Genomic DNA, 25,204 nt, shown 5'->3' with positions numbered 1-25,204 from the left:
TTTACCTTCATTTCTTATTTCTGTTGCTCTTAATACCGTCTGTTTTTCTCCTCTTTTCGTTTGTCATTAATTTAGCCTCTGTCCTTTTCCTCTCTCTCTCTCTCTCTCTCTCTCTCTCTCTCTCTCTCTCTCTCTCTCTCTCTCTCTCTCTCTCTCTCTCTCTTCCAGGTCATCATCATATTTTCTCTACACACTTAAATAAAAAAAGAAATACAAGAACGATTTAATCGACGTAATGAGCCCCATTAGGTCTTAATCACTGGGACTGTGGGGGATCACGGATGCTCTCTAAGTCTTATATGCGCAGGGGCGACAATGGCATGAAAGCGGCTTTAGGGGAGAGAGAGAGAGAGAGAGAGAGAGAGAGAGAGAGAGAGAGAGAGAGAGAGAGAGAGAGAGAGATCAGACCCCAACAAGCGTTCTGGGGAAACCGGCGACTCGTAAGCCCAGCCGCTCTGATCGTTAAAGCGGCCTCCGCTTTATGTGATCTTCAGCCGCCGGCAGCCCGTTTTCTTCGGTTCAGAAAACCCACAGGAGACTGATGGTAGTTATTTCCCCGCGTTAATTGATGCGTCCTGACTCCATTATCAGGGCGGGGGGGGGGGGGGGGGCAGCCTTATCTGGCCGTATCTTATTCCATAATGATCATTAAGAGAGATTATCCCTAGTTGGAGACCTTAGTGAGGGGGGGTCTAATATATTTTTGTTTATGTTTTTATTCCCCCCCCCCCCCGATAGCTTACGGGGGTGATGTCAGAAATTTCGTGTTGGTCCGTGTCTCGTCTGAGGCCGGAGAGTTCAGCTGGGGAGAAGTGGTATAGATTTTTTTTTTGTTTTCTGATTGGCAGTTCGAAATTTTGGCTAGTGAATTAGCAGGATCTTCTTATTAAAGCCGTCAACGTCAAGGTATAATACTCACTGTGGTGGAAATATGAGGAATGTGACACTGTCGTGGCCGGAGTATACTGCGCGCACGATATAGTGGCTGTACTAGTGAGAGATATAACCCTATGACGTATATGAAAATTTATGTAATTTTGCATCGTTTTTTTTCGATATTTTTCACTCGTCCCTCACCACGTAAAGGCTGTGATCACATCTCCTTCTACTCTTTCTCTCTCTTTCTTAGTGGACAAGCTTAAGGCCTTTAACGTTTCCCTACATATAGCTCAACTGTCTTAGTTTTAGTACCATCTTTCGTGACGTCCTTTGGACCTTCTCAATCAGTTCTTGTGCATCTTCAGACGTTGTATCCAAACTTGAGAAGTCCTTTCGAGTTTGGATCTCGCGGTGGACGTGCACAGCTTGCTGAATATTTCCCTATCTCCATACCTGAGCGTTTTTAACCTAATACGTAGCAACACACAGGCTCTTTCAATGACTTGTTTTCCCTATGGTTGAGGTTAGGAAATTACCCCCCTTGCCAAGTCGTTTCCACCGAGAAATTCCCGTGACTTATTTCCTGCCCTCTTCTCATCCTCATTACTCTACATTTACTCATGTTGGATTTCATCAACGATTTATCACATCTACCTCGAAGTTTTGACTCGGTCCTCACGTCTGTTGATGCGCTCCCCTTCTCTTGTTCATTCCCCCCTCATGACCCCTAAGCATTATCCGTGGACACAACACTCGCTCAACACAAGTTGTAGCCTAATGGAACACTGCCGCAACACCAGACCACCTCAGTGCGGTGTGGTAGGAACACAAGAGGGAGGGAGGGAGGAGGATCGAGGTGGGCATGCTACGAGCCAGTAGGCCAGTGGGGTCCGGCCCAGATATTATTCAGCACTTCCAACTTGGGGCTAACACGACTACACCACGCCTCTCTCTCTCTCTCTCTCTCTCTCTCTCTCTCTCTCTCTCTCTCTCTCTCTCTCTCTCTCTCTCTCTCTCTCTTTACCACCGCCACCACCAGAGCTGGGGCGAGAGGCCTTATTGATGAGAGAGAGAGAGAGAGAGAGAGGGGGGGGGGAGTAAGTGGAGAAATAAGGTAGACGAAACATATACTATTTTTGAGGTTAGCACCTAATCTACCGACTAATGATGATGATGTTCGAAGTGTTGGGACGTGGCCAGTTCTTGTGGACACACAATGAATTTGCCTGGGATACCGGGACATATGAGATCCATTGTGGCGGTCTGTCCCAGCTGGGATGGGATCTGTGTGGCTATGGGTCCCGGTGAGACAGTCGGGTGGGTTGGAAGCAAGGCTGATGATGATGATGGTCGTGCATGACTACGGTCTTGGTGTGGTTGTTGGGGAGGCCACAAGTGAGGAAGGCACTGTGGGGAGGCCACAGGTGAGGGAGGGACTGTTGGGAGGTGGTGGGGATGACCCCTGGGCAGGGTACAGCCTGACGACGCTCACTGAGGACGTCTGCCTGCAGTAGGTCGAGACTCCTCCACCTCCTCCTCCTCCTCCACCTCCTCCTCCACCTCCTCCTCCACCTCCTCCTCCACCTCCTCCTCCTCCTCCTCCTCCACAACCCAGGGTTGATGGAGTCACGTGTTGAGGACTTGTGTTATGGCTGACCAGGTCCAGGACTTGTGGTCAGGTCAACGAAGGTGAGAGCCACAGGGGTCGTGGGGGGTCTCTTCGCTGAGGTGGCTAAAGTCCTGGAAGCTGACGAGGCAGCGAGAGGTAGAGAAAGGTCTATGGAACCTGCAGTGTGTGTGTGTGTGTGTGTGTGTGTGTGTGTGAGAGAGAGAGAGAGAGAGAGAGAGAGAGAGACAGGATGGAGAGGGGTATCTTTTTAGTGTCCAGCTCAGCTTGGCCGATTCTGTATCACAGTCTTGTACAAATCTTGGCCATATATCAGGAATTCTGTCGGCGCGCTGGCCTAAATCTCTTCCCTACCCCCCAGCTGACAGTGGCTGTCTCTCTCTCTGTCTCGCCGATCTCGCTCGGTGGCAAGATGCAGTCTGATCCCTTCCCCCCTAAACAGGATATGAGATGAGATGTTTTGTCATCGTTTGTGTTGTGTGGATGGCCTTGGCCAGGGAGGGGAGGGATATGGAGCGCAGCTCTCTCTCTCTCTCTCTCTCTCTCTCTCTCTCTCTCTCTCTCTCTCTCTCTCTCTCTCTCTCTCTCTCTCTCTCTCTCTGAGCTACTGGTCGTAGTTTGGAATGTTGGAACGTGATGGCGATGTAAAGTAAAAGGGGGGGAGAGAGAGAGAGAGAGAGAGAGAGAGAGAGAGAGAGAGAGAGAGAGAGAGAGAGAGAGAGGATCCTGCAGATCGCGTGATCTACCCCCCCGACGCAAGAGTCGAACCAAGGTACTTGAAAAATTACGAGACACCCATTTCTCCACTCCGTCACCCGTGGCACCACCTTGCTATACTCCCCCCCTCCAACATAAGCAGAAGGAACATTTTTAGCAACCTAACCTTATATGCTATGGAGTGTGTGTGTGTGTGTGTTTAGCATTGACAAGACAGAGGAAAACCAACAGTTGATCCCTCTGGGGGAAATGGCACTTGTTATTGTCTTCAACACAGGTGAGGTAGACTTGCTTGCTGGCAAGGTGGACACAACAGGTGTAACGTGTGTCCCATGTTATGTATGCCGTGCTACCCTCCCTAACACAGGAGCCTGTTTAAAACACAGATGCTGTGTTCCTCTCGACATTAAGAAGGGGGTGTTAGAATTTGTGCCTCCCTTGTGCATACACACCTCACACCCCTTCCTTCCTCCCCGCCTCGACCAGCTTTGTGGACACGTACGTAAATTCGTTGTTTGGTGTCATACGTAAATTATGTAAATGTGTTCCATTTATCTGTTCCCCTTCATTTTCCTCCTGTAGTCTTTCGCAATATGATAATGTACGGTTATCGGCTCTCCTTTGTTAGGCAGGTCACATTAGGAATACATTGCGCTGTATTCCTCCCTGTAACGTACTGTCTACACCGGACGACTTACGATAACGCGTGAAATAAAAGCAAAAGTCCCCCCCCCCCCACTGTATCTGTGTTCCATATTTTCTCTATTACTTGACTCGATGATATTGGAGAGGGATTCATCGTTTTCTATATTGCTTTAGTTTTCCGGGTCGTATAAACGAGCAATGATTTATTGATGTTCTTCTTTCAGTACATTGGCTCAAAAACGGGTTTGTCTTTCGCTGGGTGTGTGTGTGTGTGTGTGTGTGTGTGTGTGTGTGTGTGTGTGTGTGTGATCGTGATATACGGATGATGAATTGGAAAGAAGAAAAAAATTATGTTGAATGTTGGCCATGTTACGCCGCCATTACTGTTATGATGGGAAAAGTTTTGGCTAATATGTGACTCGTTTGTAAGAAGTCAAGTCGTTATGTGAGGGGGGGAAAGCGTTTGTATTGTCAGTGTGGAAAGTTCGCCTGAACTCTCGAAGAGAGTGAGCTGGGAGAGTCAGCAGGGAGAGTGAGCTGGGAGAGTCAGCAAGGAGAGTGAGCTGGGAGAGTCAGCAGGGAGAGTGAGCTGTGAGAGTCAGCAAGGAGAGTGAACTGGGAGAGTCAGCAAGGAGAGTGAGCTGGGAGAGTCAGCAAGGAGAGTGAGCTGGGAGAGTCAGCAAGGAGAGTGAGCTGGGAGAGTCAGCAAGGAGAGTGAGCTGGGAGAGCTAGCAAGGAGAGAGAGAGAGAGAGTGAGAGAGTAAAAGGAGAGTTGATGCGCCTTCCTGTAGCTCATGGAAATTGTAAATGACGTAAATGATTATCAAAGATGGACGTAAACATCACTGTATTTTATACCACTGGCTGTATGGGGGAAGGGGAAGAGATGAAATTGTATAATTAGTGTAAGTCATTTCTTATTACTGTATAAGGGGGACGGTCATGGTATGAGGAGAGGAGTATAAGGAAGTATGAGGATTATGAGGAAGAGTGTAGGGTGGTAGGGAGAGTGTACAAGTGGAATGTGGATACCAGTTTATTTCTAATAGGATGATGGTGACCACGAGCACTGGTGCAGGTAAGGTAAAGAAAACGGCTTCTACGTGCAAAGAACACGGGGAGTGGGTTGGAGAGGGGGGGGGGGGGTATAAAAGAATGAGTGCAGAAGGGATATATATATATATATATATATATATATATATATATATATATATATATATATATATATATATATATATAAAGCATGAGAGGATTGAGAATACGTACTTAAAAGTGTGTGTGTGTGTGTGTGGAACTCTACCCTATTCCCATTTTCTCCCTGCCAGAGACCAGTATTTAGCACACGTCATCGGGGAGCCAGATCAGCTGATCTGTGTAAACAAACCCAGAACATGTGACTGGCGACCTGCTTGGACTGCCTTGGAGTGATTTTTTAGTCGCCAATGCACATTATACCTTCAAGGTGAATGATCTTTTTTGGACTCTGTAGGGTGTGTGTGTGTGTGTCTGTGTCTGTCTGTCTTGTCTGTGTCTGTCTGTCTGTCTGTCTGACTGTGTTTGTGTATCTGCGTCTGCGTGTGGAGGGAGAGGGTTTGGTATGGTGTGGTTGGGCTTATGGCGTTGTATGTAGACCAGGTGTTATATTTCCTTGAATATCTTTTTAAAATTTGTGGTTGGATGTCCATTCCTCGAGCACGACGGTACGACCCCTCGAGCACGACAGAACGACCCTCGAGCACGACGGCACGACCCTCGAGCACGACAGCACGACCCTCGAGCACGACGGAACGACCCTTAGAGCACGACATTACGACCCTCGAGCACGACGGCACGACCCTCGAACCAGAGGGTACGACCGTTGGAGCACGACGGTACGACCTATGGTAGGATAGCCTGGCCTTTGACCTAACTCGTGGTGTCAGCTGAACGCCGCTAGGTCGTCGTACCCAGTGGTCGTACCGTAATGAGTAGGAGTCGTACAGTCGTGCTCATGGTGCTATTAAGACTCCATGTGACGTTTAGCACGACACGTGTCACCACACCAGGTCGCCCTGTTATCTCTCGTATACACGAAGGTAACGCGAGGAGGCCTGGGTTCAAAGAACGCTGATCAAGTCCAGGAAAAAGAACGCCTGTGGTGAGATTGAACGTTCAGAATGTTGAGCCTTTCGTATGAACGTACCGGGTGCAATGAAGTACGTAAATGTACGTAATGGCTTACATATTTCTTCCTCCATGTCGTCCATGTATTCGCTATTCCATTTGCCTCCCTGTTTGGTGTAGCCCGTTTCTTGCCTCCATTCCGTCTTTGCTGTACCCCATTTCCTGCCTCTCTCTCTCTCTCTCTCTCTCTCTCTCTCTCTCTCTCTCTCTCTCTCTCTCTCTCTCTCTCTCTCTCTCTCTCTCTCTCTCTGCGAGATACTGGACGGTAAACTATCAGGGATTGTGGAAAACCCAGCAAAAAATAAAAGAATAAGATAAAATGAGGTGTCAGTTCCAGGCAAAGGTGTTCTCTCTCTCTCTCTCTCTCTCTCTCTCTCTCTCTCTCTCTCTCTCTCTCTCTCTCTCTCTCTCTCTCTCTCTCTCCTCCCCGGCTCGTGCGCCCGCCCCCCTCCCTCCTCGTTCCCTCCTGGCGCTGGTGTGTTATGGGCATAACGCTCGTAAACCCCGGGACGTCAGGTTCGAGTCTCCGCTTCAGCTAACTGTGAAGTTTACATCCTGAGCCAGGGCTGCCAACTGTCCCCGTCTGCTTCCAAGGGCTGCCAGCTGTCACACGAACACCTTGGGGGCCGCTGACACACACTCTCTCTCTCTCTCTCTCTCTCTCTCTCTCTCTCTCTCTCTCTCTCTCTCTCTCTCTCTCTTATTCTCACCAGGGGCTTCTGCTTGTCCCGCCTGTGAGGCAACCAGCTATAATGCTTTCAGGAGCGCCAGCTGGGAGCATTTGCTTGTGGCCGTTACAAGACACCCGGCCTCCTCTTCTCTCCCTCCCTCCTCCACGACGAAGCCCCGCCCTGACCCTCTGAATCGTCTGGTTTTCATCACAGCATCACCATCGTGCTGGACGTAGGCCCGGCCCCTTGCGCGGGCTACATACCACGCCGGGTCGACCGCTTCGTTTCGGATCAGGTTACAACCACGACGTGGGGTTTTGAACCCTCGCCCAGCGTAGGAACCCATCCGTTCCTGCCGTGGCTTCCTCCCCGCGTAGATGGGTCATTCCCGCGTGTCTCTTGACACCGCCCAGTGAAACGCCCTCACGTCGTGAGGAAGGGCGCAGTAGACTTCCTCTCGTTTCCACTGTCGCCCGAACGATGCGTCTCCACCTGGTCGGGGAAAACGCATGGGGAATCCTCAACTTTACGATGGAATTATGCCCGTATGACTCCTTAAAAGCCTTCACAGGACGTCGACAAGTGAAGTGAGAGTGTAACCTCAATACACACACACACACACACACACACACACACACACACACGTACACACACAACACAGCCAAGAAAAACGTACCCTCAGATCTCAGAGAAGAAAAAAAAATGTAAACTGCAAAACACTGTTGATCTGTACTTGGGTTTTACAGCCACACAGAGAGATCTCTCTCTGTTCACTCCTCACCCCCCGAGTCATTTTACTACTACTGCAACACCAATCCCACGTAATCTCCTTGGCTCGGGTTTTTTCGCAAGGAAATCAAAACACTCGATCAAGGAAACCTTTTCTCTCCCACCCTGGGCCGAGGATGACCAATCTCCAATCTCTCTCTCTCTCTCTCTCTCTCTCTCTCTCTCTCTCTCTCTCTCTCTCTCTCTCTCTCTCTCTCCCGGCAGCGTCATCTCCCTTAAACTTTTATGTCCTAGGTGTTTCCTTCGCTCCCGGACGCCCCTGATCCCAGCAGAGCCTTTGACTAGGACGGTATGCCTCACCCCGGCAGCGCTGGGCAAGTGTGCCACACAGCTGTCCCCCCAGATACGTAAGACTGACGTGGGTTTTAGTTTTCTAAGGGCTTTCACCCATTCACGGCTTAACTTACACCCTGGGTCATCCAGCTCATTGCTCCATCAAGGTGATTCTTCGGTTCCCCACCTCAACACCAGATGATGTTGATCACCTCCCTCTCACCCAGTGAGGTAGGACAGCCATCATAAGATAAGTTCCCCTCAGTGCCATGACCTCGCCCTCGCCGTGTTTCATTCCCGTTCGGTACCAGTGAACGTCCCGATCACCAGGCCACAAAGTCGTCCTCACTTGAAGACGACGTGTAAGATGCGAGTCTCACCCGCCTATGTCTCCTCTGTCGGCCCAGCTCTGCCCTCCGTAGTCATGCTCGCGTGGTGGTGCTGCGCCTCTCTGTCATCCCACACCGTCGCACACACGCACCATCCGCGCCACAGTCACAACCCTCACTCTTCAAACACCTCAAGCACGGATCTCATCTCGACAGGAAGGGCAGTGCTCCACCGCCTTCCATTTTCATCAGGAATATAACATAAGGTCTCTCTACACCAGTGGTAACGTCTTAGCGTAAACTACAGACATAACTGATCTCATTCGGACTTCACGCGCTCGTCAAAGTTGCCAAAACGTACCTGAGACGAAGGGAAGAGATGGCATTTATAGTTTCGCCCTTCTCGCCTCCCTGCCTCTCTCCCTCCCCTGACCCGTACATTGCCTGACACCCATACCTATGTCCCTCTACCCGCACAGGAGCCCTTCCCGCTCGTCCTTACCTGAAGGTGAGCAACCCAAACAGCATCTTAGCTCGTCCTCGCTCGAGTCCACCCCAAGACTGCATTTGGGAAAGGAAGTCTTTTTCCCTATGCCTCCTTCCTTCCTTCCTTCCTTCCTTTCCTTCGTCATGTTAATTGTTACACATTCTCCCCTCCTCCCTCTTTATTTTTTCATGTAATCCCTGCTTTCACCTTCTTTATCTCTGCTTTCAGAGTACGTTTTCTTTCCCTCGCGCTGCTTTCACGGTGCTTTCTGTTCATTTCCTCATCACCATCGCCACCACAGTTCAGGGTTGCCAACTTGACCATCACCAACGCTCACGGTTGCCAACTTGACCATCATCAACGCTCAGGGTTGCCAACTTGACCATCACCATCGCTCACGGTTGCCAACTTGACCATCACCAACGCTCACGGTTGCCAACTGTGCCACCATCACCACAGCTCAGGGTTGCCAGCTATTTCACAGCTCAGGGCTACCAACTTTGCCACCAGTCCCCCTGCCAGAGTTTCACTTGACCTTCCCTGCGCGGTGACCCTGCGCAGTAGTACTTGACCCCGTCACCAGTAATCATCCCCCATAAGGCCACAACGTCACCATCATGTACTTCACTCCAGCTGGAAAAAAAAAGGTCATTATTTGTTCCAAAATGGCTCACCCCGAGGGCACGCATGCGCGCTGACACGCCGCTGGCGGGCCCAGAATATCACAGGATAAGAGCTCTCTCTCTCTCTCTCTCCTCTCTCTCTCTCTCTCTCTCTCTCTCTCTCTCTCTCTCTCTCTCTCAACCCTGGCATCCAGTCCATATACAAATTACGTTCTTTGTGTGTGTGTGTGTGTGTGTGTGTGTGTGTGTGTGTGTGTGTTTATATATATGTACGTATGTGTATGGTTACGTATGTAAAAAGGGAACCACGTGACGTCACAAGATCCAATAGTACCACACACACACACACACACACACACACACACACACACACACACATGTGTGTGTGTGTGTGTGTGTGTGTGTGTGTGTGTGTGTGTGTATGTATATATATTCTGCCGATGGTGAAAGTGTGGCAACACTGTACGGGAAAATTATGGTAACGATGTAGCTACGACATAGTAACTTTCGCCTCTGGTCATTAGGGATCCAAGGGCCATTATCGCATTTCTCCCCGAGCCCAACGTCGCTGGTGGGTGTGGGTTGCGCGTTACACTTTTGTTTTTTTTCCCCTACGTCATAGGACAGACCGTCGTACTCAAGGGTCGTACCGTCGTACTCAAGGGTCGTACCGTCGTACTCAAGGGTCGTACCGTCATGCTCGAGGGGTCGTACCGTCGTGCTCAAGGGTCGTACCGTCGTGCTCAATGGTCGTACCGTCGTGCTCAATGGTCGTACCGTCGTACTCAAGGGTCGTACCGTCGTGCTCAAGGGTCGCACCGTCGTACTCAAGGGTCGTACCGTCGTGCTCAAGGGTCGTACCGTCGTACTCAAGGGTCGTACCATCGTGCTCGAGGGGTCGTACCATCGTGCTCAAGGGTCGTACCATCGTACTCAAGGGTCGTACCGTCGTGCTCAGGGGGCGTAATAAGCACTGTAAGGAAAACGGGAACATCCTCCCCCCCAAAAAAAAGAGAGGAAAAAAATAAGCTGTTACACTTTTGAATTTGAATTTGTTGCGACCGTTATTTCCGTTGATGTCTCGTGGCTCATGGTGGCGCATGGTTGATGATGGCTTACGGTTGGGTGGCAAATGTACGATCCCCTTTTTTTTTCTTCTCTCTCTCTCTCTCTCTCTCTCTCTCTCTCTCTCTCTCTCTCTCTCTCTCTCTCTCTCTCTCTCTCTCTCTCTCTCCTCCCTCAGGAGCACAGGCCCTTCGAGAGACCTACCCCATGAACGACGCCCTAGGGTCGAGCGGCCTCCTCCAGACGCCTCCAGAAGCGGTTCCTGATTTAGGTAGGACCCCCGCGCCGCGCCACGCCGTGCCGTGCCTGGGACGGCTTCTCTCGGGACGCTCCCGAATTGGGGGGGGGGGGGGGGGGGGGGGGATCCATCCCCGGGATGGTCCCCCGCCCCCCCTGGGACACAGTTATGGCCGCCTGGTGGTTCATGATTGTATCGTAATCTCGAGGAGGAATTGGTGGGGGAGTGGAGGACCGAGGCTGAAGAAGGGTTACACGAGGAGGGAAGGAAGGAGGGAAGGAGGGAGGGAGGGATGCTGAGGTGTGGGAAGGAATGAACAGGACGGGACGGGATGGGATAGGAAGAGTCCCGTAAATTGGAGGGGGGAAAAAAGATGAAGGAAAGATAATTGGGGGGGGGGGGTAAACATGTGGTTCATTGTCTTTCATTAATTACATCGCATCCACGTAGTGTGCGTCACGCGGCGTGATGATTACTGCGTCTCTCTCTCTCTCTCTCTCTCTCTCTCTCTCTCTCTCTCTCTCTCTCTCTCTCTTGAAAGTTATGAAGGTTTCGTAAAGGCATAAGAAAAAAAAAAAAAACCCGGGGGGAGGTGCAGGGAGCAAGGATGGTGGTAGGGGAAAGGAGGGGGGGAAGTTGGAAAGGGAAATGGGGATGGTGAGGATGGGGGAAAGGAAGAGGAGGCAGGGAGATGGTGAAGGGGGATATCTTTTCTTCTGTACGGAGATGCGACCGTGTTCAGCACCACGGGGACGGCCGCTGCCTCGCTGACGACAGACATGTTGTTCTGTGGTCGATTTCACTGGAATCTTAACCTCTCTCTCTCTCTCTCTCTCTCTCTCTCTCTCTCTCTCTCTCTCTCTCTCTCTCTCTCTCTCTCTCTCTCTCTCTCTCTCTCAAACACACACACACACACACACACACACACACACTGGAGGGAGGTTCTGACAGTACGTGGGTATGGACAGATGCAGTAACAGTTGACCTGGTGTACCACAAGGTTGTTTGCTGGAGTCAGTATTTACATCGTAAACACGTGATATATATATATATATATATATATATATATATATATATATATATATATATATATATATATATATATCATCGATGTATATCAACTGACTTATATTTCTCTCTTGTGTCTCCCCTGATGATGTGATTATTACACGAAAGTGCACTTGGGAGGTACTGCTCAAGTGCACCTCGCACACTGGAACAAGGATTGGTCGCAGTGATTGGTAAGGGACACGAGCTGAGCTGCTCCCGATCACGCTTTTCACGCTTCTGATCAATTAGGTCGTTAAAGGTGCTAACAACCTTCCCTTTTTTTTCCCCCCCTAACATTACGCGTCGTTAGTGATTTAATGACGACATTTGGCATGGGTTCACTTCGTGGTAGTTTTTTTTTTACCTACCTTCCAGATATCTGCTGGCGACAGATTTACAGTATAGAAAACGTAAGGGGCTTCATATCAGTTATATAGAAAACAGATTAAGGAACTTCTTATTTTCTTTTTTTCTTCTTTTCGTCTTAACTTATGAAGAGGTTTATGGCTTCCTCGTTGTTTACGTGCGATAGTTTATGGCTGGGGGTCTCGCGTTTTATTGTTAGTATAGTTAGAGGATGTATGAGGGTGGGCTCAACCCTGCCAACATCTTGAGGATATATGATAGGAATTGTAAGGAGGAGTTTTATATTTCTTTCCATACGAAGCCAATTCGTTGTGTGTGTGTTTGGGGTGTAGGGGTGGGTGAACACCTCGCTGTGTGGGGTGTAGGGGTAGGTGAACACCTCGTTGTGTGTGTGTGGGGTGTAGGGGTGGGTGAACACCTCGTTGTGGGGTGTAGGGGTAGGTGAACACCTCGTTGTGTGTGTGGGGTGTAGGGGTGGGTGAACACCTCGTTGTGTGTGTGTGGGGTGTAGGGGTAGGTGAACACCTCGTTGTGTGTGTGTGGGGTGTAGGGGTGGGTGAACACCTCGTTGTGTGTGTGTGGGGTGTAGGAGTGGGTGAACACCTCGTTGTGTGTGTGTGGTGTGTAGGGGTGGGTGAACACCTCGCTGTGTGTGTGTGGGGTGTAGGGGTGGGTGAACACCTCGTTGTGTGTGTGTGGGGTGTAGGGGTACGTGAACACCTCGTTGGAGACGGTAGTGTAGATACGTTCACGTATCGCATCCTCTGAAAATTTTCTGTATATATCTACTGAGTGGAATTGGTGGACTCCCTCTCTGAGGGGCCTGAGACCCGGTGTTGGAGGTTGGAGAGGCGGTAGAGAGGCGATGTGGGTCTGTGCCTCACCCTCACCCCGACCTACTGCTGCCTCACCCTCTCCCTCTTCCTCCCCACCATTCACTCTCCCGGTACAGGGCATCTGTGGGGAGATTGTGGAGGTGGGGAGGTAGCAAGCGTTAGCCAGAGGAGGTGGGGGAGGTAGTAGCTATAGAGAGTGCTAAGCCACAGGGGTTTCGAGTGAGGGTGGGAGGAGGTGGATGAGGTCGAGGATCCTATACCGCGGCACGCTCGGGGGCAGGGAGGCTGTGTGTGTGTGGTGATGCCTGGTTATTAAAGGCAGGTTGAGATCTCGTGATCGCTGGCTGAGGTTGTCTGCCTCCTGAGGTCGATGAGTTTTTGATGACGATGGCATTGGAGGCGCTACCGGTTCCTCCTCCAGCCTGTTCCTCCCCGCACACCGCATAGATATTTTTTTTACCTCCCTGGACTAAAATATATATATATATTGCCTACACCTTTTCTTCTTCCTCTCTCTGCTATTATTCCTCCTTCCTGCTTTTCTTAATTCTATCATTCTCTTTACTCTCTTCCTTATCATTTTTTTTGTGTTCTCTATTTGCATTTCCCCTTCATCAGTTATGATTGATTCCTCTCTCTCTCTCTCTCTCTCTCCTCTCTCTCTCTCTCTCTCTCTCTCTCTCTCTCTCTCTCTCTCTCTCTCTCTCTCTCTCTCTCTCCATGCCTTGACCACCACATGTCACATACAAGGAAACGACCAGGGGGGAACTTACCATGAAGACGACCACCGAGCCATCCACAACACCAGCTGAGGGAAGGAGGAGGCCCTCACCAGTCGTCTTCTTCAGTCAGGGCTGAGGTGGTAACGTAGGCAGCTTCGCTTGCCTCCTTTTGCTTCGTTCTGTTGTCCTGAAGGGAAACCAGTAAGAAATGTGAGAGGATGAGGCAGATCTGTGTGCCATTATAACATAACTCGTTAATGTCTTCGTTTTCTCTTTGCCACCTCCACCAAAGGTCTCACTGGTCACACACACACACACACACACACACACACACACATATATATATATATATATATATATATATATATATATATATATATATATATATTTTTTTTTTTTTTTTTTTTTTTTTCTTTGTCGCTGTCTCCCGCGTTTGCGAGGTAGCGCAAGGAAACAGACGAAAGAAATGGCCCAACCCCCCCCCCCCCCATACACATGTACATACACACGTCCACACACACAAATATACATACCTACACAGCTTTCCATGGTTTACCCCAGACGCTTCACATGCCTTGCTTCAATCCACTGACAGCACGTCAACCCCTGTATACCACATGACTCCAATTCACTCTATTCCTTGCCCTCCTTTCACCCTCCTGCATGTTCAGGCCCCGATCACACAAAATCTTTTTCACTCCATCTTTCCACCTCCAATTTGGTCTCCCTCTTCTCCTCGTTCCCTCCACCTCCGACACATATATCCTCTTGGTCAATCTCTCCTCACTCATTCTCTCCATGTGCCCAAACCATTTCAAAACACCCTCTTCTGCTCTCTCAACCACGCTCTTTTTATTTCCACACATCTCTCTTACCCTTACGTTACTTACTCGATCAAACCACCTCACACCACACATTGTCCTCAAACATCTCATTTCCAGCACATCCATCCTCCTGCGCACATCTCTATCCATAGCCCACGCCTCGCAACCATACAGCATTGTTGGAACCACTATTCCCTCAAACATACCCATTTTAGCTTTCCGAGATAATGTTCTCGACTTCCACACATTTTTCAAGGCTCCCAAAATTTTCGCCCCCTCCCCCACCCTATGATCCACTTCCGCTTCCATGGTTCCATCCGCTGACAGGTCCACTCCCAGATATCTAAAACACTTCACTTCCTCCAGTTTTTCTCCATTCAAACTCACCTCCCAATTGACTTGACCCTCACCCCTACTGTACCTAATAACCTTGCTCTTATTCACATTTACTCTCAACTTTCTTCTTCCACACACTTTACCAAACTCAGTCACCAGCTTCTGCAGTTTCTCACATGAATCAGCCACCAGCGCTGTATCATCAGCGAACAACAATTGACTCACTTCCCAAGCTCTCTCATCCCCAACAGACTTCATACTTGCCCCTCTTTCCAGGACTCTTGCATTTACCTCCTTTACAACCCCATCCATAAACAAATTAAACAACCATGGAGACATCACACACCCCTGCCGCAAACCTACATTCACTGAGAACCAATCACTTTCCTCTCTTCCTACACGTACACATGCCTTACATCCTCGATAAAAACTTTTCACTGCTTCTAACAACTTGCCTCCCACACCATATATTCTTAATACCTTCCACAGAGCATCTCTATCAACTCTATCATATGCCTTCTCCAGATCCATAAATGCTACATACAAATCCATTTGCTTTTCTAAGTATTTCTCACATACATTCTTCAAAGCAAACACCTGATCCACACATCCTCTACCACTTCTGAAACCGCACTGCTCTTCCCCAATCTGATGCTCTGTACATGCCTTCACCCTCTCAATCAATACCCTCCCATATAATTTACCAGGAATACATATATATATATATATATATATATATATATATATATTATATTATATTATTTTTTTTATTTTTTATTTTGCTTTGTCGCTGTCTCCCGCGTTTGCGAGGTAGCGCAAAAGATGTGAAATAAAAGAGTCCTACTTACACGTGTCGTATCTTAACATTTCATGATTTTCAGAGATAGTTTTATCACAGAAGCTTTGACTAATATCATGTACAAATTTGGCACATGCCACCATTAATTGGCGTCCATTGTTATTATTATTATTATTACTATTATTATTATTATTATCATTATTTTTATCATTATTGATTACTAAGATTTTTCTCTTGTTTCATCCACAGGTACTGGACGTGTCTCTCTGTCTCTTCCCGTGACCCCTGCATCTCCCCTGACCTACCTGCCATCTCCCCCATTAAGTCTCTCACCCTCCCATGTAGGTCAACCATCACCCTGGTCCTCACCCTGTCAGCTCCACCCTCAGCTCCCCTTAATCTACGGCACGTCTTTACCTCACACTCCTGTCAACTCTAACCCTTAGGTCTGTTTGATGTTCTACCTCTTGACCCTTAGCTTTCCATCCCTTAGTTTCCCCTCTCCACACCCCCTTAGCTGCTCGCACTCACCCCTTGACTTCTCTTTCCCTCACCCTCTGCTTTCCCTCCTGCAGCGTCCATCAACACCAGGGAATCTTCTCCGGGTAAGTATGTTACCCCCTACAGGTCTTCACAGGTCAACTCAGGTCTTCACAGGTCAACTCAGGTCTTCACAGGTCAACTCAGGTCCATGCAGGGGGGGTGGGTGTAGGTCAGGCAGCCATGTAATGCCTCCTGCTGAAGTGGGTTTTCTGTTCCCTCAAAACGTGTGTGTGTGTGTGTGTGTTGTGTTTAATATGATGAAATACCTCATCGAATAAAAGGATCGATTGGGGTATATGGCTTTGGATCCTTTGGAACGATCAGTCTTATATCAGATTTTCTTAATATAGGTTTCCGAAGTCTTATATGAATTTAACAAAAGCAGAATATTATTCATGACAGATGTGGTGACGTTTCAGATTTTGTTCTTCTTACCCCTCCCTCATTTTCATCAGAGATAAACCATTTGGAAACATGAAAGATATGACTCGTGTGTTGTATGTCAACACGTATAGGGGGTGTGGAGGGTGAGGGGAATGTAGATCTACACCAGTGAGGGGAAAGTGAGGGGAATCTAGGTCTGTAAACCTTAAGTGTTGCTCGTCAGATGGTATTAATCACTCAAAGACTGAGGGGTTGTATGACCCCAGCAGAACGTATAAGGACTTCTTACTTTAATCTTTGAATCGGTCTAGGATGGATTAACGAGGATCAGTTCAGTAGGGTTTACATACGCCTCCTCCTCCTCCTCCTCCTCCTCCTCCTCCTCCTCCTCCTCTTCCTCCTCCTCCTCCTCCTCCTCCTCCTCCTCCTCCTCCTCTTCCTCCTCCTCCTCCTCCTCCTCCTCCTCCTCAGAGAGATCATACAGTCGTCCACTGACATTAGCTTTGGAGGATCCCTCCTCAGGGAATTATGTAAATTGAAGCATGGAAGGGTTAAATGTGGTATTCAAAGGGTTAGAGGATATCTGTTTGAAGGATCGGATGAGCCTCTTGGCCCGCTCTGGTGAGCCTGGTCGAGCAAGGAGTTGTGTCAAATAATATTAGAAGGTTAGGAAAAAAAAATATGAAAAGGACAAAAGAAATAGAGAAGAAAAAACCCATTCAAATGAACCTTATCGGACATGGAGGTTTGAGGCCATCGTACGACTGGCACAGAAGTTGTCGTACGTGTACGACTCACTCATATGTCTTTTGTGGACAGTTTTGCCATTTGGAGAATACTTTCATTGAAACTCCCGCGTATTTTAGATACCCATTTGCCTCATGCCTGTCCCTGTTATGGGTCAGGGGAAGTGTTCTTGTTCTTCGAGTTCAACTCTTACGTGATTAAATCTTTTTTGGTACAGAACATCAGGTGTGGCACAGTTCTTGTATTTTAACAGTTGATTTACTTCTTATTTTCTTAATAGAGAAGCCCAAAGCATGGTAGATTGTGCTTTAAGTTTGTTATATATATATATATATATATATATATATATATATATATATATATATATATATATATATATATATATATGGGTGTGTGTGTGTATGGTCAAGCTCTGATACCCTTGGGTCGTTCGTACCGTCGTCCACAAAGGTCGTACCGTCGTACCCAAGTGAGAAATCAGCTGCGAAGAATGTGATACAGTAGTCCTGGGGGACCATGACCCCGTTTTCTATTTCAGGCTCGAGCGAAAACGCGGGCGAGAGGGATAGGGGGGGGGGGGGCGTTAGGAGGCTACCAAACCCCCCCTGGCGGCGTCGGCGGCGCCGGATACCGTTTTCTATTTCAGGGGCGAGAGGAACGGATGGCAAATGGTGGAGTGACCGCGGCTCGCCTCCCTGGCTCCATTGTAGTGGTTGATATAGTGGCTGTTTGTGGGGAGGGGGGGGGGTCACTCCTCGCCTTAATGACACCCTCCCCTCCCCTCCCCTCCCCTCCCCCCTCCCTTACACTACCGGTTTCCTCCGGGCGGCGGCGGGCGGTGCCACGCGAAGCACCATTGTGTCTCTCACAAAGATCATTTAATCCTCAAGATTCTCTGATCTTTCAACACTTTTACCCCTTTTTATTATTATTATTATCATTACTATTATTATTATTATTATTATTATTATTATTATTATTATTATTATTGTTATCATTATTATTATTATTATTTTCATTACTATTATTATTATTATTATTATTGTTATTATTGTTATTATTATTATTATTATTATTATTATTATTATTATTATTGTTATTATTATTATCATTATTGTTATTATTATTATTATTATTATTATTATTATTATTATTACTATTATTATTATTATTATTGGTATTATTATTATTATTATTTCCTCGTTTTCTTCCCTTTGGAATAAGAGGTATTTTATGAACTTAATATTCATTGCTGAATTTTTGATCATATGTATTCTTTTATGTATTTTGATTGGGTTATGCTTATTCTCGTATTTTCCAGCATTTTCTCTTTAATTTCTATCTCATGTTTGCTGTATCAATTTGACTGCCCATTGGTCGTCCTCAGTCAACAGTTCTCTTGCTTCGGGTCGAGGGAAATTTCAGGACAGTTTTTTAACACTTCTGATTTTTTTTCTTTTTTTGCAACCGTTACCTATATTTTCCCTCTGATCTCTCCTTCCTTTTTGGTGATGGCACCAAGTCTGGTTCCTTCTATGTGGGTGTGAAGGAGGTTCATTAGCCTCCACTTTATGAGTCTTGAGTTTGTTAATGATTCAGTCGTGAGATGTAAAGTAATTTTGATGTGATTTATACCACACAATATCCTGGAAACATATGATTATATATATATATATATATATATATATATATATATATATATATATATATATATATATATATATATATATATATTGAATCTTAATTTTTTGTATTGCTTTATTCATAAATGTGTATCAGTTGATTTATTTGTTTACTTTAACTGACAGGGTGATGTCAGGCTCAGGGAACTGTAGTATGAACTGGAAACTAATGTACTGGCTCTCTCTCTCTCTCTCTCTCTCTCTCTCTCTCTCTCTCTCTCTCTGGGGTAGTTAGGGAGGATTGATGCCCTGGTGTCCAGCCCTGGCGTCTGTGGCAGACCCCGCTGGTCGTCTGGGCCCGCCATCGCCAGGACAATGAGTGGTATGAAGAATCGAACCCCCCTCCCTCTTCCCTCCCTCTTCCCTCCCTCTTCCCTCCCTCCTCCCTCCCCACGTCATCTTCAGCGGGGGCCTGGTCCCCGCCTCGCCAGCGACCGCCTCGGATTTGCATATCGGGCTCATGGTTGGTTGGTTGGTTGGCCTGGTGATGCTGTGGTACGTGGGCAGATCATCTCTCTCTCTCTCTTTCCTTGTTCACGTAAGAGGGAGGTGGGAGGGTCGTATTTGTGACGTAAGAGGGAGGTGGGAGGGTCGTATCTGTGAACGTCGTAATTCACCTGCTTGCGTCATAGAGGTCGTCAAGGAACAGCTGGGAGACTCGTCCAATTTTTTTTTTTTTTTTTCTAATCTTCTGGGGTCAACCCTGGGAAGGTCTGCGGGACCTGGTTATGGATAGAGAGCTGTGGTGTCGGTGCATTGCACATGACAGCGAGGGAATGGATGTGATCGGATATTGCCCTAACGCGAAAACTATGATCATATATATATATATATATATATATATATATATATATATATATATATATATATATATAAAATTAACAGCGTACTGAAGCAGTAATGTCTATCGTTTACTGCCATATTACAATAATCATGATAAAGTTAGATTTGCTGAAAAATATGCTATAGTTGGGGGTCGTATCCATTGTAGAAAATTATAACCTTTAGCATGAGAGAAAACGTTACTTTATGCTAGACTATGTTATATGGCCGAGGCTAGTTTGATTCATTGTGGTGCTCTGTTATTATGAATCCCATTGGTTTTTCTTTTCTGTGCGTATTCATTTGCCCAGTATTTTGAATTTAGTGGTTGTTCTATTAGAAAATGTCGATAGATTTCTTCATTTTTCATCCACGCTTCGTAAACCACACAATGATTTGACACGCAGTTAAATTTACTCTATCATATTTCTACTGAAACAGTAATATGTGTATCATAGACTTTTGTAACGGTACAAACCCTTGTCAGGCTTGCATGTATCTTGGAAAATCTACTTGAGTTAGGGGTTCCTCTACCTCGTAGAAAACGCTGCTTTTCTGATTGAAAGAAAACTATTATCTTCGTCTTTTCACAGAAAACGAAGCGGTTCAGAATGAGAGAAAATTGTATATCGTGGGGTAACGATTAATCTATTGCACTAATTATTTATTTTATGAATTTTGTAGTTTTTATCAGTCTGTCAGATTCGTAAGGTTTTATCTTAAGATACATTACATGTCAGCGATTCAGGAAACCCTATTTAGTGTAAATTATATGAATGATTAGTGATATATGTGAGAGCATTACGCATACATTTAGTTTTTCCTATTTAATCGATATATATATATATATATATATATATATATATATATATATATATATATATATATATATATATATATATATATATATATATATATATATATATATATATATATGAAAGATTTGACCAATGATTATTCGTTACACCTTCATTTGTATGCTCAGTATGCACCAGTAAACACATGAATAACATGTCATGTTTTGCGTCCAAAGGTCACCACAGCTGAACTTTTACATAATGAAGGAAATTCTATTATCAACATCATCATTATTCAGAAATGGTATTAGAGTCGGTGTTGATACAACGTTTTAATGTTCCATATGGTAAGGAAGGGAAGTTATATATGCTGAGGTGATCAGAGAGACCATGGTGGAAGATGGACGATGGTTATTTCTAGCATAGAATACTATTAGTATTACCCATATGTCGACGGATAATGATGAGATACAGCAAAAAGATAGATAAGCGTACAACATATGGTAGATGGATAAGTGTGTATCCCATATGCTATCGTTTTCCCTGTACGTTTTCTCTGAATTTCACAAGGTACCGTTTTCTTCCTTCTTTTAGGTAAACTGAAGCAATCTGGTCTGCTTGAACATTCTTATTCCGACATAGTTTCAATGTCGTTATTCAAGAGAAAGTGAGGGTGTTCCAGCATAACATCGAGCCACCATTTGTACATTAAAGTTACCACAGTATAAGGATTATTGCCATAATATATTTTTTTTTATGATAATTGTTGAACGCTCATTAACAATCATTGTATTACACTTCGAGCCATTGTTCAATCCTCATATAGCCAACAGATGACTCTCTTTATAGTCTGATGACATCGATATGATTCTTAGGTATTCTCAAAGGGTCTGTATTATTTTCCATTTTGAACACTGATTGCGGGAATGAAACATGAATTACATTGGTGAACTGGTATTAGGAAGGTGAAGGTAGTATTGATTCAGTGGGTTGAATTACATAAGGTAATTTGGCCATCAACTTTAGTACTAAGTGTAACTTAATTTGATCTGATATATAGTGTTATATGAGGGAAGGGTCACGCGTACAATGTGTATGGTCTTAGAATTATATTGAATATCCGAAGAAGGAGGTCATTGATAATTATTGTTACTAGTAGTTATAACATGACGTTGACGGCCTTGATGACCATTAGAGTTAATAGTCCCTAAACAGCCCAACCAACCAGAGACCTTCTAACCCTTTCAGAGGCTTGCGGGCCAACCAGTAGGAGAGACCATTCTCGCTAACGACCGAATCACATTCTCTGGTGGAGATTCCACGAGCGAGCGAGCGAGCGAGCGATACCACACAGTGTGTGTGTGTGTGTGTGTGTGTGTGTGTGTGTGTGTGTGTGTGTGTACCCCAGACATTGTTGCACAGAAAATAAGTTGATTCATACGACGAAAATAAAGAGAAAGACACAGCGCCTCGGGGACGAGGTGCACGGCGCTCACAGCTCAACGACTATTTCCGGTCGAATCACCACCACTGAATCTTTCAACTGAAACATGAAATTAGCAGGGAAAAAAAAAAAAACGGGGTGGGGGGGGGAAGGGTTGGAAATTAACCGAACGAAAACGGAGGGAGGGGGGGGCGGGGGATGGTTACCTGTAACGATGGTAGCAGTGAGTGTTCGAGAAATATGATCACCCTGGATGAATACAGTCGTACGTGAGGTGAGAACAAGGTGTCGCCACGAGTGAACCAGCTTCGTACGAAGGAGGGGTCCGATGGTCGGTCGTTTGGAGATAACAAGACCCCGGAGGGTCTGGTCACGTGGACGGCCTTATAGGAAAAAAAGAAGACCACCCCGCATGACGTCATCACATGTACGTACGGTGGCCCCCCTCCGCATGACGTCATCACATGTACGTACGTTGGAGAGGACGTTTCATACCCTTATATAGACGACGTCAGAGAGGCGGGTCGTGTAACGAATGGTACAGGGACCGAAGCGTTCCGATCGCACGACGGTACAGATGTCGTCCGGGTACAGTGAGATGACTGTGTAATGTGAAATATTCTGTATCATTGAATCTTCTGTATTACCATGAAATATTCTCTGTTGCTGAATCTTCTGTATTACGACGAAATATTGTGTTACTGAATCTTCTGTATTACCACGAAATATTCTGTATCACTGAATCTTTCTGTATTACCACGAAATATTCTGTAATACTGAATATTCTGTACTACTGGATCTTCTGCATTACCACGAATATTCTGTACTACTGAATGGTCTGTATTTATGAATGTTTCGCATGATGGAATGTTCATTAGGAAGTGTTCTTTGTTGCGCAATGATGTGCTGAACTCATGTTCTGCATAACGGAATGTTCTGTATAACGGAATGTTCTGTATAACGGAATGTTCTGTATAACGGAATGTTCTGTATAACGGAATGTTCTGTATAACGGAATGTTCTATCTAGAGGAATATTTTGTAGTACGGAATATTGTGTATCATTCGTCCCCCAGGTTCCCCTGTATTGGTCCCCCAGGTTCCCGTGTCTTGGTCGGCAGGGTCCCCCATATTGGCCCCCAGGGGTCCCCCGTATGAGTCCCCAGGGCTCCCCCGTATTGGCCCCCAGGGGTCCCCCGTATGAGTCCCCAGGGCTCCCCCGTATTGGCCCCCAGGGGTCTCCCGTATGAGTCCCCAGAGTCCCCCGTATTGGCCCCCAGGGGTCCCCCGTATGAGTCCCCAGGGCTCCCCCGTATTGGCCCCCAGGGGTTCCCCGTATTGGACCCCAGGGTTCCCCGTATTGGACCCCTAGGAATCCCCCCCCCCTGTGATAGTACCCCGGTGCTGGTCTTCTCTGACGGGGTTACGACAGGAGCGAGAGAGAGAGAGAGAGAGAGAGAGAGAGAGAGAGAGAGAGAGAGAGAGAGAGAGAGAGAGAGAGAGAGAAAGAGAGAGAGTTTTGAATATACCCTCTAAGGGGGGCGCGAGAGACTGGATGTATATATGTATGTATGTATAAGCGTCTCGGGCGTACAAAATCAGCTGTACGTAAGGTTATTATTTTTTCAGGTGTGTGGGTGTGGGTAGATTTGCTCTCTCATGTTCAGGGGGATGACGCTGACGGATTTTAAACCTGGTGTCGACGGGGGCCCCTGAGTGGCGATGGTGATTGGGGCCCCCGTCCCCCCTTTTTTTATGCATCCTCGGGAGCATCTAGGTATTGTCTGTGCTTGACGAGGGAGGGCGTTTCACGATCCTCGAGTGCGTCGAAGCAGGAGGGAGGGAAGGGAGGGGAGCGCCTCCTCTCACAGGGGTCGTGTGTGGAGAGGCAGGCCGCGATGGGGTGGGAAGGGGAAAAGGTGTGGGGGGTTCGGTTATACTCTTGCGTTTCACCGCGAGCGATGCAATATGGAAGGGCGGTTGCCAACTGTAGTTAGGGGGGGGGGAGGTGTTGAGGCGGAGGGGGGGTGTCAAACGTCAAAGGAGGGAAGAAATGATAGGTTGAGGTTGAGGTGGGCAGGGCAGCGGGGGGTTCCGTCCGCTCCGACTTGTCACTGTGACAGGACGCACCGCCTCTGTCATACCCCGCATGACACCCCCCGGGCCGTGACAGGGGGTGGGGTGGAGACCGAACTACGGGAGGAGGAGGAGGAGGAGGAGGAGGAGGACGGTGTGAGCAACATGCCCGACGTCCCGTTTTCAGATTGTACCATTCGTGTGGGTGATTATTTTCGGTGTGCGGTGTTGCGTTTTTGCCAGGAATTCGACCATTGTTGGCTCAGAGCGGGAGCTGTGGCGGCTGCCTCCCGCGCGCCTTGACGCTTCCAACGACGTCTCAACACCAACGACCGTCTCCGCCTACCCCCCCTCCCTCTCTCTCTCTCTCTCCACCACTACCTCCTCCTGCTGCGACTTCTGCTGCAGTAGCGCCTGCTGCGGGATTTCAAACCCCGCTGCTCCTGCTCCTCCTCCGCCTCTTCTTGGCCTCCTCCGCTACACCTTTGTATACATATATATTGTCGGTGAACTGACACACACACAAAAAAAATATAAAAAGGTGCGGAATAGCCTCCTGAGTCGGGGGGCGCCACAGGTGGGGACAGGAGGCCCTGTGGCTGGGCCTGGTGGTGGAGCTGGCGAAGGACTGGTGTGTTGCCGGGTGTGAGAGTGTGTGTGTGTGTGTGTGTGTGTGTGTGTATGTGCGGCGAGGAGGAGCGGTCGTTGTGGGCACACACACTACTCCAGCACCACCACCACACTCTAGGGGCGTCGTGAGAGGGGACCCCCTTCCTCTCCTCTGTGTCCCGGTCATCAGCCACACGCGGGATGGGAGAGAGTGCGCTTTGAGGTGGTTGCAACGAGCGTCGAGTTACCCTTGTGTTGTGCTGTGCATCAGTGAAGTGAGGGAGAGGCCTGCCACTAGTGGTGGCCCGGGGGGTGTGTGTGTGGGGCGGCCTGTGATATATTTCTGTGCCTCCTCTTGTGTCATATCCGAGGATTTGAGAGAGAGAGGAAAAGATAACGCCAGGTTGTGCGTCCGCTGAGGCGCCGCGCGGTGCAACAGAACAACAGAGAGACCCACAGACGCTGAGAAGAGGGAGGGACAAGTCCGACGGACCCCAGGCATCGAGCTGAAGCAGGAGCAACGGACCGGCCTGCAAGATGCCTGTCCAGAAGTTCCGGGCGCGGATGAAGGTGGGGAAATACAACCCGGAGACGGACCCGGAGATGATGGACGACTTCGGCGAGTACTTCACGAAGGCTGCGTCGGAGGAGGAAGGTAAGTG

At 47.5% G+C, this 25,204-nt stretch overlaps 1 protein-coding gene across 40 annotated transcripts in view; it reads left to right on the top strand.

Moving 5' to 3' along the window:
• Window positions 1-25,204, top strand: part of LOC139767191 (muscle calcium channel subunit alpha-1-like) — a 1,449,841-nt gene that overhangs the window by 139,215 nt on the left and 1,285,422 nt on the right. For 7 of the 40 annotated variants that reach the window (XM_071696283.1, XM_071696269.1, XM_071696290.1 and 4 more), the window contains exon 1: window positions 24,168-25,197. The exons of 5 other annotated variants lie outside the window; for them this stretch is intronic. In XM_071696283.1, coding sequence (XP_071552384.1) covers window positions 25,080-25,197 — 118 coding nt within the window. In that variant the 5' untranslated portion in view covers window positions 24,168-25,079. Of the gene's footprint in view, window positions 1-24,157; window positions 25,198-25,204 lie in introns of those variants that run through there. 28 more of the 40 variants (XM_071696287.1, XM_071696268.1, XM_071696266.1 and 25 more) reach the window with 14 other exon arrangements.

The sequence above is a fragment of the Panulirus ornatus genome, chromosome 59, assembly GCF_036320965.1.
Source record: "Panulirus ornatus isolate Po-2019 chromosome 59, ASM3632096v1, whole genome shotgun sequence".
In the NCBI taxonomy this organism is placed as follows: Eukaryota; Metazoa; Arthropoda; class Malacostraca; order Decapoda; family Palinuridae; genus Panulirus; species Panulirus ornatus.
The sequence above is the reverse complement of the archived record's forward strand: the minus strand, read 5'-3'. Positions and strand labels throughout refer to the sequence as shown.